This window comes from Psittacula echo (genome assembly GCF_963264785.1).
Source record: "Psittacula echo genome assembly, chromosome: 16".
Taxonomy (NCBI): domain Eukaryota; kingdom Metazoa; phylum Chordata; class Aves; order Psittaciformes; family Psittacidae; genus Psittacula; species Psittacula echo.
This window is the reverse complement of record NC_137752.1, coordinates 2755031-2775200: the sequence shown is the minus strand read 5'-3', so window position 1 is coordinate 2775200 and position 20170 is coordinate 2755031. Positions and strand designations below refer to the sequence as shown.

Below are 20170 nucleotides of genomic sequence, written 5' to 3'. Positions count from 1 at the left end.
CAGGCAGAGGTGTCATCCAGCTGGTTTCCACATTAAATTCTTTGTTAGTATTTCCAGCTCTCTAGAACATTTGTAAAAAGTTCATAAAGACTATTAGTTACTGCCGTTCCTGGGTACGGGGATCGCAAGCTGGTGCTTTTGCTGTCTGGTTGGATGACTTGTGATACGAATTGTTTTGTCGTTTCTAATTTAAAATATCCTTTCTGCTAATGTTTTTGGTTTTCTGGAAATGCTGTGCTCCTGTGAACATTCACCATATACCAAGTGGCACTTTAAAAATCAAATGGATATTTTACTATTTGTGTTAGCTCACACTTAGGCATCCTGAGTATTCAGAGTAAGCAGGAAGGAATTCCAGCGATAGGTCTGGGCTTTGTTCACATTGAATAGTTACTGGGTAATCCCCTCAGTCCCAAGTCTCCTATTTCATACTGGCAAGAAAAAGCCCGTGCATCCAAATTCCTCATTCTCTTTATTTTACTGTCTAAGAGGGACAAATTCCTTAATTCCCTTGAGCTGCTGTAGAGTTATTCTTTAAAAAAAAAAAAAAAATTAAAAAAATAATCCTCCCTCCAAATTGGGAAGCCCTTTTTTAGGAGAAAAATGACAACAAGTGCATACTACCCCTTTGTACCATGATCTCTATAATCAGGGAAAAGCAACAAGGTTGTTAAAATACAACAAACTTAATTTTCTTATAACCGAAATCTCTTTTTAAATTAGTACAGAATTCTCCTTATTAATTCCCATCCCCTGTACTCACATTTCTGTATATATTTTTTTTCTATCTCAAGTACATTTAGGTGTCAATTAAATTTGAAATATCTACATTTGTCAGCATTTCATTTTTGGCCAGTGTGATGTGCTGCTGATTTGTCCATGCATCCTGACACATGAAAAAAGCTCCTGAGATGCAGATCTTCCTCATTAAAAAAGAAACCCCTACTATCATAATGGTGCGCAGAGCCATGGAGCGCATCCCCAGCTTTATTGCGCTGTGTTTCTGACATGATATTTAAAAAGGAACAGCCACGGCTGTCAGTACTGTCATATGCTGGTGCTAACCGAAGACATGTTAAACTGAACATTAGAAAGAGATCAGCAAGTCATCTGCATGGTAACTCAGCGAAGAGATTAGGTAGGCAGGAGCTGGTGCAGTCATGTGGAGATGATGAGGGTTGTAGCGGTGACGGACACATCCTTTTTTCCCTCTCAGGCTGCAGCCGTGCCTGCCTCGTAGCCGGGCGTGCTGTGACCTGCCTGCTCAGAGACGGCTCTTTGTGCAGGGGATTCGAGCGAGTGGTGGGTGGCAGACGGCGGGAGAGTTCCCGAATTGGGTTAATGAGGGAATAGGCACTTTTTTTGGATCTGACTGCCTCGAGCTAATAAAAAATTTAAACTTGGACAGTTTTAGATTGTTCATCCCTTCTCTTGGACCAAAATCATTACAGAGCACCCCAGCAGTGCAACTTAAGCTCTCTCTTTCTTCTAATTAGGAGATCCCACTTTCATTTAAGGAATCTTGCAGCAGCAGTAAGCCCGGTATATGTGAACTTACTCTGTACATAATTCTATTTGCACTGAGCTGCGCTGAAGTGCAGCTGATGATCTGGCCAACAAGATCCTGTCTTACTTGTTCAGAGTATGTTCCCAGTTTAATAAATGTGTGCACGCAGACACAGAACATTTGAATTTAGCATAGTGCAAAGGCAAACAAAAGGCATCAGAGGCAGTGCTTTAAGGGAAACTGTACCAATACATTTGTTATGTGCAGTTACCAGACATTTCATGTACTGGTGAGATACATAGAAATTCAATATCACTCTTGATTTCTGGAAATCATTATAGATTTTCTGGAATCATGTTAAATGGTAATTTGTTCTTGTAAAACATAAAGATGTGTATGTAAGTTCAGAAATATTTTTGAAGTATCTTTGATTTATTTTAGGTGGAGCCTTTTGTTAATGTAAATTCATAATTTTGGATAATAGTCACTTTCTTAAAAAAAAAAAGGGATGGGGGTTAAAAATAATGTTACAGCAAATTTTTCCTAATGCAGTGGCCTCACCTCACTTTCCCCAGATACCTGTTGTAGCAGAAGAGAGGAAAAGAACAGCTATGCCACAGCTTTACCTGAGGTACCCCAGCCTAGGATTTAACACTGTCATTAGCATCTATTGCCACCACTATTTGAGACTTTTTATTAATGAGCTTTGACCTGATTGTGGATAAATATTTGTTTAGGGTGGCAGCTTGAGCCCTCTGAGCTGCCTGTTGCTGTGTCCAGCTTCCCTTTTTCTGACATACTCCTTTAGCCTGGTTTTCATAACTTTATCATATAGTTACTTAGTAATTGAGACAAAAGAACTAAAAGAGTGAAGACTGACCATGAATTCTAATGCCATTCAAGATAGTTTTAGTACTGTAAAGGCAACAAATCCAATTCTTTCTGTCCATGCTTTTGGCCTTGTTCTGATTTCAGCATATCCTTGTCTTACCTAGAACGTACACGGTGTGTAATACATCTGCATTGCTCTGTGATGTCTACAGGATCAGCACCTGTCCTCTGTTCACGTGATGGGCCTGATTCTGTTTGCACTGAACAATTCTGTTCTGGAGCTCAGTAGTAGCAGAAGTAGGCTTCCACCTCGATTGTGTATTGCTTCGGGTCATTCATAGTGTATGTTTTGATTCACTACAATAACTAGGATATTATCAGTGGTGTGTGATTGGTAGAATGGAGATGTTTGGGAAAAGACCTCATTCAGACAGCTAGAATGTTTGCTTTTATAACCCTAGCCATTTCTTTTCCATTGTTGTTGTGATGAGAGGAAGGAAGGAGAGACCTGGTGGGTTTCTGCCTTGGCTTCTTTTGCAGTGTGGCTGTAATGCAGGTCTTGGTACCCTCCCCAACTAGATTGCACCTAAGATGTTTTTAGAAGAGTTGTGTTTTCTGCCTGAAAAGCAGAGCTCCACAATCACCTGCAGAGCTCTTTGCGGTGCAGCCTGTCATGCTAGGAAATGATTGAGAGCCTGTGGACCGCTGGGTTTCTCCTCTGGAGTTTTGATTGTGACAACTTGATAACTTCCTTTTCTCTTCCTGTTTCCCTCAGCCTTGTAAAGCCCATGCGACACTATACAGTCTTCCTCTCTGAGGACTCTTCTGACGATGAATTTCAGCAGGAAGAGGATCCTGTCTCTGGCTTCTCTGAAAACTTTTTCTTCTCTGCTCCTTTTGAATGGTCTATCCTTTATTCTTCTGTTGTATTAATTCAGTCTCCGAACAATGGTTTTTGCACTGGTCAGAGTGCCTGCTCCTGTACTGGGACTCTTGGAAATGCTCCTGCGGTCTTTGTACAGCACTTGATGAATGTTCAGCATTTCTCCTGCTTGTTTGTTTGAATATTTAGTGGCATGCAAAAGCATACTCCTGCATGAAACACTACACAGCAATGCAGAGTTTATGGTTTCACATCAGCTTGAGCTCTGTGGGATGTAACCCTTCCTCTTGCCCTTTGTTGGAATGTGCTGCTTGTGTTCCTGTCCACACCTTCTGCCACCTGGGCTTGTGCAGTGCTCATTGTGCTTTGTGGATTGTCCTTTGAGCCTTCTTGCAGTGCAGTCACCAGCTTTTCCTACTTTCACTTGTTTGATCCCAGCCTCTCTGTTCTATCAAGTACCACGTCCTCAGTGATGATGGGGATTCACCATGCAGATGTCCTCTGGGGGTTTTGCATACAATCTGACCTAAAATTATTATATGAAACAGGAAGCATTTTTGTTAGGTTTACTCACTGTGTTATTTGTATCCAGCTTTTTAATTTGCAAATTCCCAAACCTCTGTAACTTAGTCTTGCCTACTTTTGTACATGGTGCTGAGAAGCTTGGCCATATTGGAGCCACCAGCCTGTGAGAGCTATACATAAGCATTGGCTGCAGAGCTCTGCCCCATGTTGGGGGAGCGGGAGCTGACAGGCAACACTCTTTTACCTGGACAGTCTTCACAGGAGCCTGAGTGTATTTCTTAGAGGTGAGAGTAACACTGGAGATGCACATGGACTCACGTGTAGTAACTACCTCTTACTGTGTATTTGAAAATACCAACCCTGAGGGCAGTCTTGAGCTGAGGCGTTACTGAATGTCATCCAGAGGGCTTTTTCTTTCCTAATCTCACCTGCTCGAGGATTTCTAGGAAGAAATGGTGATAAATTGCATGGAATTACACTCATGCTTTTAACAAATGCTGTTACTGGCTTGACCAGAACCTGTAGGAAATGATGCCAGGGCACTGTGAGCCACTGATTCAGAGGTCTGTATGATGCCAGATCCAGGTGGTTCCAAGAGATGGGACTGTGCCCAGCCACATCAGACGAGCTGGAGCTGAATGGAGGTGTGTTAGACTGGCTGGAGAAGGAGGCTGCTGGTTGGATAGTGGAGTCTCTAGTTGCTGAAATCCATTGTGTGATGCAGAAGGCAGGTCCAGGACTGACAGGGAAGTGATGGGCCTGCAGCAATTGGACATGGGGAGATGGACAAACAAGTTTAGTAGCAAAGGGATGGAAAAGTGTTCCCACTCTCATATTTGGGGTGGCAGAGGCCAGGCTGCTAGAATGGTTTGTTTGCAGAATTTTCCTCAGGGTTTTTGCAGTATGATCTGTAGTGCTTAGCAGCTGAGCACGTACTGTGGGAGAGACTAAAGATACAACCAGGATTTGCAAGATCACCCTCTTCCTAAGGACACGTACCATCAGCTGTCTGTTTGTACTTGCATTGTACATTCTTGTGTTGCTAGCTGAATGCCTGCGATACGTGTTGATGAATGAAGATGGGCTGTTTCTAAATTTGCATGATATAGATGTATTATAATAAAATAAGGAAAGAGGAGGAAGCTCCTTCCATAGTGTCTGTTTTTGCAGGTCTCACAAATATTTTCTTTTAATTGAAACCTTGTTTAAATGCCACAGTAAAACTGGCTGCCAGTCAAATGTCAATCACCACAGATATGTGTGGCACTTCTAGTTATTAATTGGCTGCACATTATGCTGCTGTTCTCTGTACACAGAACCAATATGCAAATCTGCTGGTGTTCATTTTCTGCTGAGGTATGTGCAAGAAAAGCATCCTGCAAACTCGGGCTCGACTGTAAATGTAAAATAGGTGTCTCCATAATGGATTGTGTTGTTTCTTGATAAGATGACAACCAGTGTAATCATTGGAACTCTGCACAGTGTTCCCAATTATTGCAGGAAAACACTGGATTATGTTCTGTGCTGAGTTAGCTTGGAGCAGGAGAATGGCAGCGCCTGCAGATCACAGGGGGCTTTGCTATGTGCTGGCTCCCACTTGCTGTGTGGAAGGGCATGGGAGCAGTGGTCTGCTGGGGGGGGGGGTGGTGCCAAAAGGGAGAGCTGGTGTCCAGTTATTCCTGCTCTGAGAGGGAGATCCCCCCTCAGCCTGTCTGCAGCTGCATGATCACAGCTTTCCTCTGAGTGCTTCCCACTTCTTTTTCCTTTTTGAAAACCCTCAAGCGCCAAGTCATCTTTGTGTGTTCTGCCCTCGGTCACTGCTCACATTCATGTTGTTCACAAGGCACTGGAAACTGTATTTTGCCACCCAAAATCCTTTTGTGAAGCCATCCAGCTCCTTAGTAAATACTTGTTAAAAAAAATAGTAATTAATTAGACAGTCATTGGCAACCTGATTTTTGTTTCTCCTCAAGGCCTCAGCCATACCGGGCCCTGAAAGAATCTGACAGTGCTGATGGGGAAGAGGCGGTCAGCCCAGAAAAGTCCAAAGAGCCTCTGCCTCCAAGCCCTCTCCTCTCAAACAAGGGTGCAGAAATCAACCTTCTTGAAGACATCTTCCCCAACTTAGAAGTAGAAACACAGCCTCAGCCTCTCAGTCAAGCCAAGAGCCTGGAAGACCTGCGGACTCCCAAAGAAGAGGGGGATCAGCGATGCACATTTGATTACCAGGTTTGGCTGGGGTTTTGTGTGTACCGGATTGCACAGAACCATGGCTGGCTGTCTTTCCATTATTCCATCCCTGGCAGTGTTCAAGGCCAGGTTGAAGGGAGCTTTGAGCAACCTGGTCTGTGGGAAGGTGTCCCTGGATGTGGCAGGGAGTTGGAACTAGGTGAGCTTTAAGGTCCCTTCAACCCAAACTGTTCTGTGATTCTCTGAGGAACCTTTTCATGTCATTGGGTAGATGCAGCCATTTTCCAGGCATTTGTTCATGTATCAAAATTAATCTCTGGATTAAGAAATTACTGGGATGGGACTCAGTTATATGACAGTAACTTTTTCCAGTAAAGCCTCTCAAGAAGGAGGTATCTGCCCTGCTCCTCAGAAGGTGTTTTGTCCACTGTGTGTCGCACACAGTGATCTTTGAAGCTGATGCTTGGCAGTGAGAAAGAATACCTGAGAAGTTTCAGGTCCCCTCCAAACTGCATGTTTTTTAAATGACCTTCATTCATTCTGGCCAGTTTGATCGAGGTGTCATTTGAACAATCTAGATTGTAGAAGAGAGATTCTTCATGAGGAACTTCACTGATTATGTGCAGCTTAGAAAGTGCCCAACTAAATCAGAGTCTGAGATCTTCATGTGACATGAAAGAAGAGAATGGCATTTCCACCTTATAATAATACTTAATTTAGTGTTACATCCAGGTACTTTATTTGACAGCTTTTCCTTACAGCAATTAAATAAAAAATAATTAAATAAATACCTTAGATAAGGTACGTGCTTCTTACTTGGCTAACAACAGATGCTACAATATGTCATAGCTGAGCGACTTGTTAAAGGCAGAGCTGGACTTAAAACTGCAGAGTCCTGCTTCTGATGCCCTGCCTGTCCTTCTAGACTGCATGCTCCTTCCCTATCCAGTGTTGGCAGCCTGTGGGCAGATCCTCTTCCACCCATAGCTCAGCAGCCTGGCTTTATGCTTTATGCTCTGTGTTGTGAGGAGATCAGTGAAAGCTAATATATTTTTTATGCTTTCTTCAAGAGAATGGATCTTGGCGTGTCTGAGAGGAACAGGATTGTGCCACCCATGAAGCTGTCTCACCCTTACAACAAGCTGTGGAGTATGGGTCATGATGACATGGCTATTCCAACCAAGTATTCCCAAAGCTCACCGGAAAGGCCCTTGACTGCACTTGGTAACATGCCACCCATCACAAGGAGACCCCGGAGCAAAGACAGCATTTTGGCTCCTGCAGAAAAGGATGAATCAAATCCTGCTGTTCAAGGGAACATCACCATTCCTAGGCCACAGGGAAGAAAGACTCCTGAACTGGGGATAGTGCCACCACCACCAGCACCCAGGGCTTCCAAGCATCAGACTCCATCCGGGCCAGCAGAAATTCTCACCCCAGGACGTAGCCATTTGGTTTCAGATCTTATCCCAGAGCCCTTCGGAGCTGGTAGCATGTCCTTAGACTCTGAAATTCAGCAGTCTGTAAATTATTCCTCTCGTCCGTCTCAGCTTTTGCCCAGTGCTACCAGCACTGCTGAGATGCTCCAGCCTGTCAAGGTGCAGACAGAAAACACAGGTAACGAAAGCGACTACCTTCTTAATCTACTGGATCCATTAAAAACAGCCAACTGGCAAAGCAGTGGCCCACAGCAAGGTCCCCGCAGCCTGCAGAGCTCAGCTGCTTCACCTTCTGCAGCTGGCTTTGCCTCAGTGGCAAGTGACTTTGTGCCTACTCCAGCTGCACCATTTGTCCAGCCACTTGGTTATCCTTCCCCAGCACCTCCTCCTTTTTTACAGCCATCTCCTAACCCATTCACACAAACAATGCCAGGAGCCCTTTCGCTGTCTCTAGTTAGACCCCCAAGGGGCTCTTTTACTCCCTCTTTAGGTCACGCCTATAGCTCTAGCTTCATAACCCCTAGTTCAAGCTTCTACCCACCACAAAGACCTCAACCAAACATTTCAACGCTCTCCATGCCAAACTTGTTTAGCCAGGCTCCAGCCGTGCCACCGGCGAGCTCCTTACTGCTGCAGAGCCCTTCTCCTGCAGGCTCTCTGCAGCCAGCACGTTTGAGTGGTCCTTCTAAAACCAGAACGTTACAGGTGGGCCAGGCCATCTCAAAGGTAGATCCCAAACAAGCACTATCTCTACTGTCTAACGAACCCCCTTTGATCCCTGCCAGGCCAGCTAAGGGCTTAGAGTCAGTGTTACTGTCCTCAAAATCTGAGGAGACAAAAGATCCATTTGAAGATTTGCTAAAAAAGACAAAGCAGGATGTGTCATCCACACCAGGTAAGGTTGAACAGCTCCGAAAGCGATGGGAAACCTTTGAGTAATGCTCCCGATGGCTTTTGATGTCCCTTTGGAATTGACAGAGGATTTTTTGGGTTTTTTTGAGCCAGCATAAAACCAAGCATTTCTTTCACAGAAGGCTGAGCCAGGAGAGCTGCAGGACCATCACTGTGCTGCAACTCACACACGAGTGCTTTTGGCCCAGAGTTCCCCTGTTGTCGTGTTCCCTGCAGCTGCTTCCTCACTCTCCACCACTGGAAACCCCCAGGACTTGCACTGACCAAAGCATGAGGGTAGTGGGATTGGGTTTGGTTTGGTTTTCCACACAAAGCTTTTCAGACAATGCTGCTGAGGCAGAAGTTGCTCCTTCCCTTGTATTTGCAGTCCTTAGCGCAGGCGGGAGCATGACATGGCATGTGCACTGGTGGGGTGTTCCCACGGGGAATGGTGGTGATTTTTTCCCGTGTTACACAAGAATTAGAATCTTTTGCTTTCACATGTAAAGAGCAGCAAAGCAACCCAGCCCTGTGTGCTGCACGGGGTGCATCTGTTAGCCTCTGAGTTCACCCTGTCTTGAAATGCATCTGTTCATTTAGGTTACGATATTGGATGAGCTTTTATTGCAGACTTTTCATTTCCTCCCTGGTATACTGAGAGGTAACAGGGGCTTCTCTGGTGCAGAGGTGTTGTAAGTCCTTGTTGCAACAAAACCGTGGCACAGAGCAGTTGCTCAGGGTTTGGTCCTGCATCTCTGTTGGGAAACTGGAAACACCAGCAATTGTTTTAATTTTGGGGGTTTTGTTTGGTTTTGTTAAATCTGTCAGAAAATAGAGGCCATAAAGAGTATCCTAGTTCTTATATCTGTGTATGTTAATATTCTATATAAATACTATAAATGGCAGTATATGAATGGAATGTAACAGTATCTTACTTGGTTATTACAAACAAAAAAGAGAAAAAACATGGGGTATGAAAGCTCCCAGCTTGTGAGTTCGTGTTAGAGGCCAGTGTATGGACACGCCGGCAGCGTGGTGCAGGAATACCCACGCCTGCCTCGGAATCAGGGGTTGGATCTGGCCTGCACCTGGCTCTGTCAGCCTGTCCTGCAGTGCTGAGACCCGTTTGCTGGTACAACGAGACAGTGACGGATGAGGAAATGGACTGTGCGGCCAGGAAGGACAGCCAGGCCCTGGGAAGTTCACGGGTACGTTCACTGGGATTTTCTGAGACACTTATGTGTGGCAGTAGTATTCTCAAGAAATGTCACCTTCATCTCAGCATCCCTTCTCCAAGCTGCTGTCCCTGCAGTGAGCATTTCTGGGTTCATTCCGCGGTGCTTCTTCGTTTTGTTTTGTATTTGGGCACAATCTGCTGTAACCCATGTTACTCTAGAAGAGGTAATCACATCACCATTAGCCTTTGATAAAGGAAACCATTTTGGACACGGGAAGATTCTTGTAAAGCTTTATCTGATTTCCAATGTATCTATTTTAGTCACATAATCTTGGGAGTTTTCTTACTCAGTGGATGACAGTGGCTGTCTCTGCAATCGCGTCTGACGTGCCAGCAGGCTGGGGGAGACTGTAGTCTTACATTAATACTACACTTCTGTACAGTGCTGTTCCTCTGACGAGCCACTCGGTTGGGTTTGTATTTTCCTTTTGTGTTGGAAGACGGATGGTTTTAGTATTGCATAGTAAAATATTAAAAGTCTCAGATAAGAGCTCCACTTGATTTTATATGGTTCAGACTAGGAATGTTACCTGTAAATTCAGGCTGGAATTTCAGCTCTCCTTTGCTATGAACCAGATGATAAAACTGTCCTGGTTGTGGTGTGTATGTGCAGGCACCAGGAGGTTCCACACATTGGTTTTAATTAATAGTTTTAGTGTCGCACAGAGATGATAAACTGAGGAGGCCTCACACGTGCTCAGGTAATTCTGTATCATTGCCCATCTCTGGTCATTTTACTCTGCCAATGTTATAGAGTATTTTATGCAGTGGGTTTTTAGACAAACAAGCACACTTGGGTTTAGCTTTTGAGTCAATTTGAGGCACTAGAAAGCATTAACACTTCAATAAATGCATTAATCACCTTTCACTTAGGCTTGAGGGGCAGGGGGAGGTTGGACACCCCTTGAGATTTTATAAACAATAAAAGGAATCGAATGTCCCCAGGCAGAATTTAGTGTTTTATTTAAAAACTCAGGAATTCCAAATGCGATTCATTCCGGATGGAACCCAGGTGTGCTTGTTTGGGGATGGAAAACCTGGCGTTTTCTGATGTAGAAGTATTTCTGGTGGTTTTTACCAGCCTGGATCAGTGTTCCTGTTATGATTCAGCTTTGTACATTGCTCCTGTATTCCCCATGGCTGGTTGGTAAAGCTTTGCCCAGTTACAGCAGATCCTCAGCGTTCTGACACAGCTGCTGCTGCACTGATGGTACAACCAGGCTTACCTCCTGTTCACTCAACATGGTCAGAAACGTTTTAGACACAGGCATTGGAAGCTGTGGAGATACAAGAATGTTGTTGCTGAAGACCCCTTGTAACCTTATCTGTAGGTTTTATCTACAAGAGGTTTGTGATTCCCCTGCCCGTACTAGGGGCTATTTTTTAATAACTTACAATTGGAATCTAACATCCAGGTTTGGAAATTGTTTGGGTTTTTTCCACTTTGCTTCTAATTGTTGGAATTTAACACATGGATGGATTTAAAATGGGAAGTGGTGCAGGCAGGAGCTGCTGCTGTCCCCTCCTGTCCTTTGGGACTGGCATCATGGTGATGTCCAACAGAACTTTCTGGCACGGGGAATGGCTGCGTTCCCCTGCACCAGTCAGAATCAGCCATCTCCTTACTCTTAAAAGAAGCAACCACGCAGAGCCAGGGGAACTTTCATTTTTAACCAGATTTTATTGTAAATTTCCTTGAAGGACATTCTAATCTTTTTACAAATTACAAAATTTACATGTACAAAAGAACCCAGGATGTGGAACCACAGCAAGTGCAGTTCTGTGAAAAAATAGATTCCAAAATTAAATATCAAAAGGAAGTTCAGTTCATTATTGAAAAACCCCAAACTTTCATAAGTTATCTTGCAGAAATGCTCAAGACACTGACAAAGTCTTTTAACACTTTTCTCGTACTGGCTTTGGGTGCTCGACATGGACGCGGCTGCTCTGTAATCCTGGGAAGTGCCGGAGCAGGACAGATCCTTCCTGCTGCCAACCCGGAGCTGCAGTCACCTCCCTGCCTGCCATTACCTGCGTTTAGCTCTTTATTGCAGTGGGGGTTGTATGTAGCTGCTTGTTGTCCTTCAGGCTATTTCAGCAGCTTAATTACAGTTCTTGTAACAGCATTCTAGTTTCCTTTCCAAGTACAGGCTGGAGTAACATCGGTTCTCTTTAGATCCTGTCACTGCCTTTGTTTTTCCACAATTTAAATGGAAAAACTGAGTGGAGCTGGAAGGTAAAAGGACAGGCCCCGACCTGGAGGTGAATCAGGTCTGAGGCTGCAGAACCCAGAGCCGAGGTGAAGGTTCTGCGGTTGATTGTAATCAACCAACTTGTAAGTTGGATTGGAATGAAGAAAACCTCACCTACCACTGCGGTGCAGCGAGGGCTGCGCAGCTGCGCTCAGTCCCAGCCCTCTGGGAACAAAGCCACCCTTCCATGGGGACAGGGTTGGGTCAGGGTGGGTTTTTGTATCTCCAGAGGCAGCACAGGGCCTGCTCCCCTGGAACAGTGCCACCTCCTTCAACTTGTTCATCCTCTGGTGGCACAGATGCTGCTAGGCAGGATCACCCTCACCTTTTTCCTAAGGTTGCAGCATAACTGGTTCCAGGCAGCAAGGGAATGACAGGGGCACTGCCTCTATTCCACAGCTGTGAGAGACCTTCCTAAAGAGCATCTGGAGACTACACAGAGCAATGAATCCACAGGCAAAGTAACAGCAGTGTTATTCCTAATAAATAAATAAAAACGAACTGAAGGTAGGGCATTTCTTTATCCTCTCCAAGCCCTCACCAGAGCAGGGTCAGCGCCTGCTCCTACAGAGAGAAAGTTTGTGTTAGAGGAAGAATACTCATTGTCCTCTTCTACTTTCCAAACTGTTTCTTCTCATCACCTGTCGATCAGCAGCTGCGTGTGCTGCAGCGCTGCTCCCCAGCTGTTGGTTTTACTCCTCCCTTTACTCAGAATTACAGAGAAAGTCACAGCTACAGCAGAAATAAAAACCAAAAGCAAACCAGAACAGTGTTTTCCTCCCATCAGCAGTGAGTATAGTGATGGAGGCAGATTCACACCCTGCTGCTTCATGGTGTTTCAGGGATTAAAAAGCAGCCACTGTTTGCTAAAACACTTGTCACTGATAGTTGTTGTAGTAATTATCCTACACACTGATGATTCCAGACCTTATCTGGCCTCCTCTGCTGCATTTCTTTTCCCCAGGTGAAGAAATAACACACACTCCACAGCTACAACAGACACAAAGGAGAAGGGACACCACAAAATAAATACTCATTTTAGGGCAGTGTGCCTCACTACCCCACAAACCCTGGTTTTGGGTTAAAGGGCACTGTATTAATGAACTAAATCCCACTCTCCTGTGCCCAGACCTGCCTGTCCAAGAGGAACAGGTCTTGAATTGGCTTCTTCCCTGCTCCTTACACAAACACCGCATGATGTTCAAACCTTCGGTCCCTTAGGAAGGTTCATTCTGCTGTCACGCTTGTGCAGTGCCTGCCCCTGCCCCCTGAGCCGGCTGCGCTCCTGTCACCAGCCTGGTACCATCACCCAGCTGACTAAGGGAAATGATCCATGTATCAACATACAAACAACCTCCTTCCAAAGAGGGTTAACACTGGAACTGGCAACTTGTGCTCAGAAAGGCACTTAAAATACTCCTGTGGTTTAGTCTAGGCCTAGGAGAAGTTTTAGTAGAAGTACTCGGTGTCAAGTTCTCATGTCACAATGTGCACTCTGTAGTGATGGAAGGACAGCAGCAGCTCTAGGAAACACCTCCCACCAGCCAGTGAGCTCCTGCAGCTCTGCAGAGGAGGCACAGGCATATGGGTTTGAAACCACCCCCTTATTCACATTGTTTCTTAACACAGTGTTTAATTCCCATTAATTTGACCTACCTCACATATTTGCAGGTGCCTTTCATGGTGACCGTGTGGCAGAGGCAGTTGCTGCTGGCCCTGCTCTCTGGTGGCACACAGCATGACCTTGTGACTGTGAGTCTGTGTCCCCACTCCGCCACCACAGCCACACTTTCCCCCTCCCTACCCACCACATTTTCTTCCCCTCCCAACCTTTACTGGCAAATCAATTTTATGCATTTATGGGATGAGCTGCAATAACCAAGCTCATTCAAGCAGCTGAATCTTCCTGCAAGTAGCAGCAGAAAGGTGCCGGTAGCCTATGAAGTAGCTTAAAGCAGTACAGACCTGGCCTACAAAAACACATCCCATGACCTAAGACAGAGACGCTGTTGTGTGACCCCAGTTCTCAAATCAGCCGCTCGGTTGGGGGCATCTTGATGACGTTCCACATTTCCACTCGAGCCCCATCTTTTTCTTGACGGCTCGGGCTGTACGTTCCCTGAGTTGCTCTCCTCCTCTTCATGACAATTGCCGTGGCTGCAACCACTGCCAGGAGCAGGGCAGCGCCTGCAACCCCGACTGCTCCCACCACGGAGGAGTTGCTAAGATGGGCCCACACCGGCTGCTGCAGTAGAACAGGGGGTTAGAGCTTCCATGCCACCAGCGCTGCAATTCACATCCCTCATCCCCCTTCCCCAGTGCCTCCCTCTGAGCCGCACTGTGCTGACAGCAGTGACAGGAGCTCCCCACCTTCATTGTCCCCTCCCTGTCACACAAGAAGCCAGGCCCTGCAGAGCAGCCTGGGAATCCTTTCCCTGCTCCCCTGCAAGCCGCAAGTTCAGCGAATGGCCCAAAACGCACCCAGTTCTGCCCGCGGTACCCATGGGAATGTCTAACAGCCATCACGCCATAAAACACGGATCTGCACAATGAGTTCAGTCATTCCTGGCAGTTCCCTGTAGCAGGGTGGCTGTGGCAGGGCAGGAGGTCACAGCTGCTGTTGCTGTTGAAGGCTGCTGGCAAAACCCCACACACCTGAGCTGGGAAAGCTTTGAGTGTTTTTCAGTTGACAGAAACAGAACAGTATGGACAAACCAACTTTAAAACATGCTCCTTAAAGGCATATATAGATCTGAATCTGTAAATTAGCACCTAATTTAACCCTGCCATTTAAAGCAGATGTAACTATGCCACTGCTGCCTGAAAGGGGGAATGGAGCCAAAGCCCCTCGCCAGCCCCTGAATGGCTGGAGTAGTCCATGGGGCAGGGAGGGCAGAAGCAGAGCCTCTCACAGAGCCAGGGCTCTGCACTGACTTGGCTCACTGAAACCCGCTGGAGCAGCCGCTGCCTGCACACTCTGCCTGGTCCTTCTAAGTCCACATCTTCATCACCATACACGCCTTAAGAGAACTGGGATGGGGTGGTTCTGCTGCTGCAAGTGCTGGAAAAAGGTCAAGGTCAAAGCAGACCTTGCAGGTGTATCTCCTTGTCACTGCAGGGCCTATATTAACCGCTCTTCAGGTGGCAGCTTTAGGACACTGTCCATCTCCAACCGTGCTCCTGCCACTTCTTGCTGACTCGGGCTGTAGGTTCCCTCTGATTGGCGCCTCTTCCTTGCAGTGAGAATCATGAATATGAGACCAATACTGAGTAGCAGTAAAGAGCCACAGGCTACAGGGACAGCTACTTCAATTAGTGGGGAGGGGAAGAGAGCCCCTGGAGTCCCTTTCTGTAAGAGAAATTAATGGAGAAACAATGAAACTCCGTGGTTACAATAACTGCAGTCGAAGAACCCAAATCGGTCAGATTAGGGCAACAAGTTTTCAGAAAAGCAAGGGTACCCTGTACCTGAATGGGAAAGGACAAGGAAGGAACAAGGGTCTGAGGGCACCTGCACAGAGAATGCTCCTGTCCGTTCTTTAATCTCTCAGCAAAACATGTTCAAACCTGGCATTAAAAATAGTCCATTTTAAAAACCAAGAACAGCCCATAATAGTAATAATAATAATGGGCACAGTGAATGGTGAGTACAAGATTTGTTGAATTCATAGCTCAAAACTTCCCACTTCTTTAACGTCCCCAACTGGATAAAAATGCTTGAAGACAACGTGTAGCAGGAAGGGGAGGATGTTGAAAAGGCCAGTACATGGATGGGAGATGGAGATGACAAAAGGCCCAAGTACTGAGGAAAGAAACCTACCCAAACACAGGTGCCTTAGGTTCTGGTGGAACTGAGAATGTGTGAAACACAACAACAAACAATGAAATAAAACTGTGGCACTTTTGTCCTTAAAAAAGCTTTAAAATATTTCTCACTGCTAACACACACTTGCATCTGCCACCTTAGAGATCAAACCAGAAGAATTCCAGCTTGATTATTTCCATCATTTGAACGCCTTACAGCCTATGCTAACGTCACAAAGCAATGCAGCTCAGGAGGAATAATCCCCGAGTACCTGGACGCCCTTCTGCCATTTTCACATGACTGAAGCTCAAGTGGATGCTCTGAGCCTGCCAGAACTCAAGGATGTGCTCGGGGTTAGTTCTAGCTTTGCACAGCATGCACAGGGTTAGTCACAAGTACCAACACGAGAGGTGTTTCCAGCAGCCCACCCCTGCTGCTTGTTGGTGGGAGGGAGAAAGAACGAGAGCACAGCTAACACCCTTCTGCTTCCACAGCTATGTTCATAGCCAGCAGCCATGCCCTGTCCTCCTCCCTGCCCCGCCAGGCCCTGGCCTTTAAAGAGGGAAAAGACAAGACAGTTCTGCAAAAAGTACTGGGGAGGATGAAAACAGAAACAAGGAACCCACAAGAAGTGTCCTGGGACAGAGGAGAAAGATGCCTGAAGGAGTCTACGCATGCAAACTGGAAATGTCAGTGACCCCTTGGCACATGCATTACAGAACCCTCAGTAACAGCAACAGCAGCAAACCCCGCCGTGGCGCACAGCCTTGTCCATGCAGTTTGGGTTAGTACATTCCCAGGTTACCAAAAAAGCTACCACTCCATGCAACAGGTTCACAGAGAAAAAGCAAGTCTTACGCTGGAGCCTAACATGCAACAGCACTGCGAAAGAAAAGTCATTTCCCACTTTGGGTTTCCTTGGTACCAGCTGATTTCCCAGTGGTGCTGACCAGGACACGTGCAGGGGGCTGTGGCATGCAGGCAGCCTCAGTGTTCCCCACCCCTGGAACTCTGCATTCTCAGCAACCTGGTCTAGTGGAAGGTGGGTTAGAACCCACCTGTGGCAGGGGGTTGGAAATGGATGAGCATTAAGGTCCTTTCCAACCCAAACCATTCTATGGTTCTATGATTCTAAGCCTACTGCTGCTGCACCTCACAGCCCAGTTTGGGAAAACAGACAGGAGCACAAGCAAAGGAAGTGCTTACGTTGATGTCACAGCGCTCTCCGGTGTAGCTGGCGCTGCACAGACACTCGTATTTGTTCTCAGAGTCCTGACAGGTGCCCCCGTTCTGGCAAGGGTTTGGCTCACACTTGTTTATGTTAATTTGACAACTGGAAAGGAAAAGCACACTGGAATTAAATGAGGTTTGTCACCTGTGTGTTTGTGCCACAGAACACAGGATCACACAGTCTAAAATAGCCTCATTCGTTTGAGAAGTTCCTGTTGCACTTTTTTCAGGTGCTTCCTCCAGGGTCCAACAACACTGAATTCCTCCCCCTTCATCCCGATCCTCCTTTTGTCACGTCTGTATGACTGAAGCCAGTTCGGGTCTCTAGCACAGTTAATGAATTCTCATGAGGCTCAGAACTGCTTGGAAGCATTCATGCTGCAAGAATTGGTGTTGTCAGCAGGATCGTATCAAGCTGCCTCTTGGTAAGACAACAGCTCCTGCAGTTCTGGAGCAGTTGTTTGAATGGCGAAAGTGCCAGAGGAGGAAGCACTGAACCTGCTCAGGCGTCCCCCTGATGTAACAACTGGAGCACCAGCTCCTCTGCAGGCATCAGAGAACCAGCACTTACTTCCTTCCAGTGAATCCCGGCTTGCAGGTGCAGTTGGCCCCCCAGCTCTCACTGATGCACTTGCCACCATTCAGGCAGGTGAAGTTCTTCCCACACTGCTCAGGTGGGAATGGCCATCTGGGAAAAACAAGAGACAATCCCTAAAGTAACCAGGTTTTGGGGAAGGTAAAAGTGTATTTGGGCTGGTGAGGGCCACAGCACAGCCACTGGTAGCTGTAAGGAAGGAGTTTGACACAAGTGGAGATGGGAACAGTCTCAGAAATCACCCATAATACCAAAGTATTACACTGAGCACAGCCAGAGAACACACAGGAGCTGTGCCAGCACTAGGACTTTCCTCACACAGTTGCCTGTTCTTGCTGATGAAAGCAGAAGCAGGATACTGTTGGAATGCCAAACTGCAGCGCAGCAAGGCCACCAAGGCTAACACAAGTATCAGATAACTGCACCACAATGAAGCAACAACAGGGAATTGAACCTGGGTATATCACACAACTGAAGCTCAGCCATGCATTTGTGTCAATGTTCAGTTTGAACAGGCACAAGTATATAAAAGTCTAAATAACATGTTGATTCCTACCTCCTTTACTGATATGAGGCATACCTTGGTGACTAAAATATGCTGGATTTTTGCCATACTAATACAAATGCTATAAATATAGACTTAATCAAAAACCCCAGCCCTCCTCCTGACTCCATACTGATTTCCCACCAGATTTTACATAAGCTCCATGGAGGGGTCAGGAAATGCGCACTGCTAAGCAGTGCAGGCAGCAGGTGATGGGTAAATAACCTTTTCCCTCCCAATCCATATTTGATAAGGAGCAGGATACTCAAATACACATTTTTTTAACCGGTACACAGAAACAATGCCCGTAGTCTTAGATCCAATGACAAAATACAACCAAGCCCTTTGTTGAAGGAATGCTGTTAGTCAGGGTAGGAGTGCAGATGTATTTTTATCTAGTATTACAGGAAAGTATTTGTTAGGGTCAGGCTTCTTTTCAAAGAGGGAGTAGCAATGGGCATTTCCATAAATACCCAGTTAGGAACTCCTTCTACAGGTCAACTTTAGAAACCCAGCATCAAAGCTTTATCAAAATCAGCATTCTCAGCAGAGGTCAGACTGTCCCCCCTCCTGCCCTCTGCCCAGGAACCCATCCCACTGGCACCACTCTTGTCACTCCAGCAGGACATGCAATGCACCTGGAATCTAGAATACAGGACTTGCACTTTAAACAGCTCTGAAATGTAGCAGGGGGCTAACCCACAGGAAAAGGAAGGACCCTTATCCTGTATGAGACTGAGCACCTGACAGGGAGGATTCAGGCCTGGACAGCACCTTCCAATTCACAGCACAATTCAGGTGCTTCACCTAGCAGATACTTGCAATGAGAAATTTTCCCAAAGCATCCCAAAATAAAAGTCCAATTTATGTGCTGCACCAAACCAACCAAGGCACTTACTCGCAGCGAGGTCCCGAATAGAGAGGAGGGCACTTGCAGGAGTAGCCATAAACCCCATCGATGCAGGTAGCCCCATTCAGACACTGGTGCCGCACGCAGTCATCCACGTTGATGTCACACCTCTTCCCAATGAACCCCCGGAAGCATTGACACTGGAAATCTGCTACTTCATCAACACAGTCCCCATGCACACATGGGCTGGACTGGCAGTCATCAATGTTAGCCTCACAGAGCAGCCCCCCCCAGCCAGCACTGCAGGCGCAGCTGAAGGAATTGAACAAGTCCTCACACGTGCCAGCGTTGAGGCAAGGGCTGGAAGCACAAACATCAGCACCAGTGCAGCCCAGCTGGATGGTCCTTCTGCTGGACTGCTGGAACTGCTCTGCCTGGGGGTACGAGAGGTGGCCAGTGAATGGCAGGTAGATCCCCCCAATCCTCACTCGTCCAAGGCAGCCGGTGAAGTTTTCAGCTACGACAATGAGCGCATTGTTCTTCAGGAAGTCCAAGTTCCCAGCAGTTCCCTGCAGAGTCATATTAACGGAGTCATCCAAACGAATGAGCCATCTGGAAGAAAGGGCAGATGGCTCTTCCATGGACATAGACATGCTGTGCCAGGCACCATCCGTGACGGAATTCTGACTCAGGAAGCTGACACCTTCAATGCTATTCCCACTTCTGATGTCAACAAGCAGGGAAGAGTTCTTGATGGCTATCTGGAGGAAATCCACTTCTTCCGCAGCCCAAAGCAAAACAGCATCTTCATCCCTGGTTCTGAAGTCCACATGGAGGCTGCTCAGAGTTCTAGTCACTGATGCACTGGTGGTAAATTCAATTGCAGCATAACCATCAAATGTTGCATTAGACAGACCTAGAAATAAAAGGGGTGGGGTAGAGCGTAAGGGATTTGAAAGACGGTGTCGTGTTTGAGACAGACCAATGGCAAACTCCTGGCGTGTTCTCTCCTTAAGAACCATGTAAGCTCAGCGTGAGTAGGATTACAGCCCTAGCTGCTGGCAATCCTTAAAGCCCTTCCTGTTTACAACTGCACCTCTAATAATTATATCCAGCTCTTGCGTAGCAATTTTTACTCAGCAGCCTCACAGCACTGCACAGAAACACTATTCCCCTTTTACTGCTAAAATAACTACAGCATAAGCCAGGGAAGTGACACATCCAAAGCTGCTGAGACAGGATGGCAGAGCTGGGAACACCCCAACACCCAAGTTCCAGGACACTTCCTAGCCACTAAACATCCCTCCCTCCACATCAGGGCATCATTAGCCAACTAGTCTGCTTATTCTCTATGGTTCTGTCTTAAGAGAGAACTCAGACACGTTTGCAAC

General features: G+C 46.5%; 2 protein-coding genes across 8 annotated transcripts in view; one reads left to right on the top strand and one right to left on the bottom strand.

Moving 5' to 3' along the window:
* The window catches only part of DENND1A (DENN domain containing 1A), a 190603-nt gene extending 181627 nt beyond the window's left edge, over window positions 1-8976 (top strand). For all 7 annotated transcript variants that reach the window (XM_080630893.1, XM_080630892.1, XM_080630890.1 and 4 more), the window contains 2 exons: window positions 5720-5975; window positions 7007-8976. In XM_080630893.1, coding sequence (XP_080487019.1) covers window positions 5720-5975; window positions 7007-8314 — 1564 coding nt within the window. In that variant the 3' untranslated portion in view covers window positions 8315-8976. The remainder of the gene's footprint in view (window positions 1-5719; window positions 5976-7006) is intronic.
* A 5900-nt stretch (window positions 8977-14876) lies between these two features.
* The window catches only part of CRB2 (crumbs cell polarity complex component 2), a gene marked incomplete at both ends in the record, with an annotated part of 33668 nt that continues 28374 nt past the window's right edge, over window positions 14877-20170 (bottom strand). Inside the window, 4 exons of the mRNA XM_080630468.1 lie at window positions 14877-15104; window positions 16767-16893; window positions 17362-17478; window positions 18828-19695. Of these exons, the coding sequence (XP_080486594.1) occupies window positions 14877-15104; window positions 16767-16893; window positions 17362-17478; window positions 18828-19695 (1340 nt within the window). The remainder of the gene's footprint in view (window positions 15105-16766; window positions 16894-17361; window positions 17479-18827; window positions 19696-20170) is intronic.